Source organism: Oryza sativa, chromosome 8 (assembly GCF_034140825.1).
Source record: "Oryza sativa Japonica Group chromosome 8, ASM3414082v1".
Taxonomy (NCBI): domain Eukaryota; kingdom Viridiplantae; phylum Streptophyta; class Magnoliopsida; order Poales; family Poaceae; genus Oryza; species Oryza sativa.
In genome coordinates this window covers 26,840,078-26,848,182 of record NC_089042.1, presented here as the reverse complement: position 1 = coordinate 26,848,182, position 8,105 = coordinate 26,840,078, and the positions used below count along the sequence as shown (strand labels likewise).

Below are 8,105 nucleotides of genomic sequence, written 5' to 3'. Positions count from 1 at the left end.
GTACAAAGTTTGATTTCAGTTTTAGCAAAACGATAAGTGTTATGATACTAGCAAAAAAAACTTCCCTATTGGAGATACCGCACTTAAGCTTTGGCTCACGTCGATCTGGTCAAATGGACCACGCAAATGCAGTACATGCATGGCCAACCAGCTTTGTGCCTATCATACATACAGCAGCAGCTAGCAGTCAAAATCATACCCGTGATATGCTATATATCATGCATATTCCCCTCTGCTCACTTTTTTTGATCGATATGGCGTTAGCGCAACAATAATAATTTATGAAAAATATAATCTTAAAATAATAATTACACTTATAAAATAAGTCACATATATTGTGGTAAGTAGCATTAGTTTATGGTGCACATTATACTTAAGGTCTATCACAAACAAAATTAAAATATTTTTATCTCTCTCATTCACCTCATAAACAAGAGCTGAAGTATTTTTTTTTCTATCTCATGTGGCCCTATCTTATGGTTACTTAAATCCTAGCCATAGCAATAGCATTGTGCGAATTGCTTTAACATTATCCCACTATTCATGGGCTCACTCCTAAGATTACATCACACCACACAAACATTGAGCTTGTCTTTGTGTAGCATATCCCTATATCTATCAGCTGCCTCTATTTGGTCCATTTGATATGAATACTACTCTCTCCGTCCCTTAATATAAGGGATTTTGATATTTTGCTTGCACTGTTTGACCATTTGTCCTATTCAAAAAAATTTTGGAATTATTATTTATTTTATTTGTGACTTATTTTATTATCCAAAGTACTTTAAGCACAACTTTTCGCTTTTTATATTTGCACAAATTTTTTAAATAAGACGAGTAGTCAAACAGTGTAACTAAAATGTCAAAATCTCTTATATTAAGGGACGAAGAGAGTAGTATTCATATGAATGCAAGGCACACACCACATGATCAAGCGTACCTAATAGTATTCCCTCTATCTTACAATAAACCAATTAAATATGAGATGCGATACATTAATATTATGAATTTAAACATTTTATATTTGGTTAATTTGTTTTGGAAAGAAGTAATAAATTTCTCCAACACTGACCAACCGTATAATAATATATATAAATAACTTAAATCATTTGGATTATTGTTCATTTATAAATATGCATTGTCCCTAGGCTTGCCTCCCCGGGGCCGAAGAAGTCTGGCAAAAAAAAAAGGCCCACGATAGTTATTGGACGAGCTTGGGCAGGGAGAGAGATATATATACAAAACCAAGCCCGAAAAATTTTAACTATTTTTTTAGCGAAGAAATGCGTAAGGCGTACACATGCAAATTAAATGCTCACAGATGGGTCGTTTTGGTTTGCTGGGCCGTCTCCGTTTTCTTCTAAACCGAAATGAGAACCAGCATGGAGGCACTCTTTGGTTGGATGCACGGCTAATTAAAGTACAGAGACTTCTCGTCATCAAGTAATAATAGCAGCTCTTAAGATCCAAAATTAAGGCTCTTTCTGCTACAACCAGAGATTGCGAGAAACTAGCATTTGGACATTTAAGTGCAAGAATTAGATTATGATGTTTAATTTGTTTCACAGTACGTATGTGCTCTCTGTCGCAATGTACACCGATCCATTTTACAGTAGCTAGCTAGTTCACGTGCATGTACTATACTTGTTCAGTGATCTCTTTTGACACATCCATGCGCCGCACTGATCTGGTCATCTCAAGACCTGGATTATATATAATGCAGCAAGTCAGAAGCAAATTAAAGGTAAGCATGAACAAAGATCAATTCAATGATCGATGTACACTGACTATAAATATAGGTCATCGCAACCTGCAGACAAGCTGTGGGATAAGCAGCTCTCACTACACTGGCCAAGGTCACCTGTGACGGGCCCAAACCCTCATCTTTGACGGCTTCGCGCATGGTCAGTGATCAGTGGTCACTGGTGAGTCCAGTCACCTTTGACGGGTGGCCGGCCGTCACAGGTGACACCCATCTCTGACGGGCAAGTTACTAGAAGGCCGTCAGAGGTGTTGGTCTCCGCTAGCCTAGGGCGAGTTAGGACCCGTCACAGGTGACTCATCTCTGACGGCCCTTTAAATAAAGGCCGTCAGAGGTTGTGGTCTCCGTAGTTAGAAGCTGTCACAGGTGATCTACCTGTGACGGCCCCAAAAGTAAAGGCCCGTCACAGGTAGGTCACCTCTGACGGGCCTTACTTGCTAGTCCGTCACAGGTAAGGTTACCTTTGACGGATTTTTGTTCCGACCCGTCACTAATGAGTTAATTCCAGAAAAAAATAAATGCTAAATATTGGCTAGCCTCAGGATTTGCTAGCCATGCCCTCTGAAAAATAGAAACATCACAGATATATTCCAGTCACAGATCCATCACAGATACATCACCCCCCCAATATAACATCACAGATCCCCAACAACACATATATGCAGTTCAAATGCCACAATTTTGCACAGAAAATTCACACCCCTTGAAAGCCACAATTTCGGTCGTTGCTCATAGAACCGCATATATACTTACCAAATGGATTAAAGCCATAATGTCATCGACCTGCACAACCTGTCAATAAGGAAAAAAAAAGGAGAAAACAGATGAATAGTACAACATAAATCATAGTTGATCAAATGTGATGACAATTTAGTAAAGTACCATAAATATTGCACATATGAAAGTAAATTACATTGCACTCTATAAAAACATAATTTTTTACATCGCCAGAAATTATAAAAACATCTTTTTTACATCACAATAAATTATCTAGCCAAGTTCATGAGTCTATTTGGCATGAAAACGTCCTTTCTTGTTCATTATTTCTGCAAGAATAAAGGCGCACACTTCGCCTCTGATAGCGGGGGGGTTGATGGGTGAGATCTTGAAGCCAGCTCTACCTTTCTGTTTAATAAATAAGAGGTTAATTAGCACGTTTTGAATAGCAATGTAGATATTGAAATGAGCTTATTCGCCATTAGCAACAACCTCAGGGTCGAAATCTTTCACCTCTCTTAGAAGTGTTGACATGTTGTGGCACACGTGGAAACCACATTGGTCTCCGATCTGTTGTGCGCATGCAAACTTGGTGTCATGATAAAGTTCATTCTTGCCCTCCTTGTGCCTACCACCCTTTTCCACATATGGGCCCCAAGCCATATTTAAGGCCTTGGTGATTTCACTGAAATCATAATCTTTGGACTTATTGGAGTTAAGGTAGGTAACCCTACTCCACTTAGGTACGATGACTAGGAGAATCCAATGTCGCCTGCGCAGTGGTTATGTAGCGTTAGTACTAAGAACCTTAACTTCAAAAACAATATACACGAAGGGTATTGTCCTCTTACTCTTGGTTGTGTGCGCACATGATGTACTCCTTGTCTTGATGGGCCCATAAACACCGGTTGACATAGTCAACCACCTCAGTGAAGCTCTGTCGTAAATTAACCTCATTCACCATGGATGGATCAAGGAACCCAACCTGATTACCATGGCGACGACTCTCGATCCAACACAACCTTAAAATATTTACGTATTAGAACTAATTTAATTAGGAGATATAGTCCAGTCATATCACAAGTATAGAAGGTATGCACTTACTAGGAGTAGCATTTTAGAAGACCAGTGTCCAACTTCCGGATCCTGAAAAGGTCGAAGAGGTCATCAAAGCCTATAGTTATATAGGCAGGCGACGATAGGAACGGCTGGTGGTCGTGATGTCCAACTATGGATGACTCCCTCATTTTCCGCTTGGCATTGCTTAGCTCCATGTATTGCTTATGTAGCTCTCGGCAAGCAATACCCATCACAGCTAACACATTGTCCTCCACCAATGGCATGCCTAGCTCAAATTGGGCTGGCGCCCTCACGACCTTCCCCGATTTGCTCACCGGCATCGACGTCGCAGCCTTGCCCCTTTTTGGCTCCGGCGCCAACTCCCCGACCTTCCCCTTGCCGCGTTCACGCTTCTGGCCCTTGACAAGTGGTGGGGAGCTATCGGCCTTTCTTGTGGTCTTTATTGGAGCCAAGCTTTGAGCTATATCTGCCAAGTCCATATCAGCTCCACCGGGAGAATGAGGTACTGACAATGCCGGTCCACGGGGAGCCTCAATTGATAGCTTAGACTTGGGAGGTGTAAGCTCCGTCGGTCGACTTGGACGAGGAGTCATCTTCACAACTATGTCTTCTTTGGGCCATTGTATGAACGTCTTGCGCGCATCGCCCAAAGTCATGATTTCATCATTTGGGGGCACGGGCAGTGGATAGCCTGACCAGGTGTCCTTTACTGTATCGATGGACACCTTGGCATACCCAGCTAGCAGGTCTGCGCCGTGGACCTTGTCTGTAACCGAGGGCTTGAAAGCCATGCCCTCAGCGACTTCAGGAGCGAAAGTTGGGTGGACTCTCGCTAGTAGGACACACTGTGCTGCGCCCTGCATAAGGTGAAAGTTTGAATTTAATATTGGAATGTGTAAATGTCTTTTATTAGATATGGATCGGATAACAACAATTACCTCGATGTGGTCCACTGCAGCTAGTGGTGCGATCGGGAGACCAGGGGCCGGCACCTCTGTGGATGCACAACTACTCCTATGCTGTGACGGACTCGCGTCGTGTTGTACACGAGGAGTTGGTTGCACAGCAGGTGTTGTGACTCGGGGTATATTCATGTCGGCGAGGACCTTGTTAACCCTTTCTTCCACCCTTGCATTCATGCTAGCTTCTAGTTCTTGAATGACCTCAACCTTAAGTTCGGCCTTCAAACGAGCGTCCCTCTCTTCCTTGGAGACTTTCCGTTTCCTGTATTGGGAGCTGTACTGAGGGAGTCCATGCTTCCAGGGCACATTGCTACCAATTCCCCGAGTTCGGCCAGGATGTTCTTTGGTTCCGAGCGCCTTTGTGAGGATGTCATCTTCGCGCCTCTTCGGCGCGGACTCAACCTCGCTTTGTGAAGCTTGTTCAGCAACCAAGCACAACTAGAAAAGAAGATAGTCGTTTATACGAACTTGTACTTTATACGAACGGAAATTAGTTAGGTTAAGTAGTGAACTCACCAGTTCCTGATAGATGACGGCATCACTTTTGTTCTCAAATGTGACAGAGCCGTCCAGGTTGACCTTACCCCTTGCCCGCGCCCAATTGCGAGCTCTTTGTTCAGGGATGTCTGAAAACGGGGCAGGGACATTCGCTGCTGCAGCGGCTGCATCTTCTTGGGCCCATATTGCCTCCTTGCCGATGTACCCTGCGGTGCCCAGCCGATGCGGGTGCTCATTCCGCTGTTGCAGTACGCGATGTGCCTCGCTTGATTCCCTAAACTGTTGGGTGGTCTTGAGAGAGCAGAATTCCTCCCACACCGCTTCGGTTATTTGAGGGTATTCATCGAACGGCGTATGATTGCCGGGCGGGTTGACAAACTCGGTGAAGAGCTTCGACTTCCAATTCTTCCAAGCTTTGCCCATCTTTTGGAATGCCTTCCGCTTGAGCCTATCCTTTGCTTCGGCTGGAAATGTGAACCATTTCTCCATTGCCGTCCAAGCTCGCTCTTTCTCGGCTTCTGTGACCTTCCCGATATCTTTATGGAGGATCCCGAAGTTCTCACGTGCCGCTATCCCGCAGCAGTTAGACCATCTTCCAATGACAGTCCTGGGCGCCGTGGGCCTACCACTAGCGTCAACCTCTCTTATAACTTGCACTGTGGTCGGCCATATATTTTGTGACCGCGGATTTCTACTAGACCTACTTGCACTTGTCCCGCCCGACATCGACGTATGTTGTTCATGCGGCAATTCTGCAGCACAAACAGAAGGCAATATTTGCTAAGGGGTGCTAGCTAAAATTTATGTGGTCATGTGGTGAAAATTTATCCTATAAATTACCATGAATTTCGGGTTGTTGGACCGCCGTTGTCGCGGGATGACCTTCGGCAACTGCCTCTGTGGCTGGGTTTGCTTCTTCCTGGATCCTCGCAGGTGTTGGGGAGGGCGGGTTTGCGCCGGGCGTTGACATGGTTTAACTTTCGCGAAAAAGATTATAAATTTCGTACCATTAGACTAAATAGCATTAGATCCAATGTAATACGGGGTATACTATGAAAGATATGGCCTCAGTTTTGCTGAGAAATATGCATCAATTACAATCATTTGCATGAAGGGATAAAAAGAGGAAATCAGCTATTAGGAGAAAAAAGCAACCCAAAGAAAATAGAACAAGTGTAGTTCATCTGTTCTTATCCATAAAATAGAACAAGTGTAGTTCATCTGTTCTTATCCATAAAGAAAAGAGCAAGTGCAGGAAATTAGAGCAGTAGCAACAGCATGGCCATATAATAGCAGCAATAAGAGCAGTAGCAGGGCCATATAACAGCAGTAGGGGTATATATGCCACAGGGGCAGCAACAGCAGGGGGAGATTCACATAAACAGCAACAGCAGGGTGGAAATTCACATAAACAGCAACAGCAGGGTGGAAATTCACATAAACAGCAACAGCATTGGGAAATTCACATAGACAGCAAGGGTATATAAATCAACAAGTGTAGATAATCTGTTCTTATCCATAAAGAAAAGAACAGGTATAGATAGAATGTTATTAAGCAATTCATCCTTGGCCATTTAACAAGAAGTACAGGGGCAACAACAGCAGTGGTATATAAATCATGCATATATTATTGTAGATAAAAAAATGAACAAGTGCAGAAAATCTGTTCTTATGCATAAAAAAAGAGCAAGTGCACAAAATCTGTTCTTATGCATAAAAAAAGAACAAGTGTAGAGGTATATAACCACTGAATCAATCATGCAAATTTAAAAAACAGCAGCAGCAAGGGTACAGAATTTGCATGATTGACATAAAACAGCAGCAGGAGGAGTATATATGCCACAGGGGTAGCAACAGCAGGGGCAAATTAACTAAAACAACATGTCTAGATATACTCCTCTTATCAATCCAGAAGAAAAGAGCAAGTGCAGAAAATCTGTTCTTATGCATAAAAAAAGAGCAAGTGCACAAAATCTGTTCTTATGCATAAAAAAAGAACAAGTGTAGAGGTATATAACCACTCTACACTGGCCATTTAATAAGGAACAAGTGAACAAGTGTAGGGGCAAAAAAAATGAACAAGTGTAGATAATCTGTTCTTATTGAGCAATTCATCACTGGCCATTTAACAAGGAACACATTGGGCAGCAGAAGCAGGGGCAAAGATACTCCACAGGGGCAGCAACAACATAAAACAAGGAACAGGTGTATTAACAAGTAGCCCACAATAACAGCAGTAGCAGGGGTGTAGATAAAAAAGGAGACAGTACTACTAACTTCATGTAAACAGCAATTCATCCATTCAATTCAAGCAAGTCTAGATAATAAAACAGCCCACAATCATTGTGGCAGCAGCAGCAAGGGTATATAAATCATGTATATAAACAACAATTCATACAATTGACCTATTCATAGACAAAAAGGGTATATAAATCAACAAGTTTAGATAATCTGCAAAGTTCCTTAATCATCAAATTATGACAGAAAACAAAATGCATGGAGAATTTTGGTGTCTAGGTCGGTTCCGTCCATGGACTACACTGGCCTATCCACCAAAATTCCCCATGCATTTTGTATTCTGTGATGGTTTGATAACCTCGGAACTACATTAAATCTGCGGCCAATCTATCAATTCTTCCCTTGTAACTAGATTTCAAACCCTACACCTAATAAAGGTCCTTAATTATCAAAGAATTATAGAAAACAAAATGCATTGAAAATTTTGGTGTGTAGGTCGGTTCCGTCCGTGGACTACACTGACCAAACCACCAAAATTCCCCATGCATTTTGTATTTTGTGATGGTTTGATAACCCTTAACTAGCTAGCTTAATAAACTATTTCTAGCTAGCTACCCTACCTAGCTAGAAACACTATTGCCAATCTATCAATCCATCCTTTTTCAGCTAAATGTAAACATGATCCACAAAATTCAATAGGTCTAGCAAAAGGGAACAAAACAACATATATAGCAGTACACACTCCATGAATGGTTATATGTCCAAATGGCACTTAAATCCACATCCAAGTTGCAAACTAGCTACACATTCAAGTTTTAACTAACAGTTGCAACCATAGGCAGCAGCAT

The 8,105-nt window shown here is 42.2% G+C and overlaps 1 protein-coding gene and 1 long non-coding RNA gene across 2 annotated transcripts; both read right to left on the bottom strand.

The window, feature by feature from the left end:
* Positions 1-2,635: 2,635 nt before the first annotated feature.
* Positions 2,636-3,576, bottom strand: LOC136351326 (uncharacterized). Its single transcript, XR_010734337.1, has 3 exons — positions 3,331-3,576; positions 2,972-3,251; positions 2,636-2,887 (listed from the first exon to the last, which is right to left on the bottom strand). It is a non-coding gene; the product is annotated as an uncharacterized lncRNA (long non-coding RNA).
* A 6-nt stretch (positions 3,577-3,582) lies between these two features.
* Positions 3,583-5,011, bottom strand: LOC136351403 (uncharacterized). The gene is made up of 2 exons (XM_066303487.1): positions 4,498-5,011; positions 3,583-4,416 (listed from the first exon to the last, which is right to left on the bottom strand). The coding sequence occupies exons 1-2, from the start codon at positions 4,696-4,698 to the stop codon at positions 3,583-3,585; spliced, it is 1,035 nt and encodes a 344-aa protein (XP_066159584.1). The 5' UTR covers positions 4,699-5,011.
* Positions 5,012-8,105: the final 3,094 nt, after the last annotated feature.

Excerpts from the sequence above, each read along its gene's own strand:
- LOC136351403 (XM_066303487.1), bottom strand. The coding sequence starts at position 4,698 with ATGAATGCAAGGGTGGAAGAAAGGGTTAACAAGGTCCTCGCCGACATG. Across the intron at positions 4,417-4,497 it reads CTGCAGTGGACCACATCGAG|GGCGCAGCACAGTGTGTCCT; the intron begins GTAATTGTTGTT and ends CACCTTATGCAG.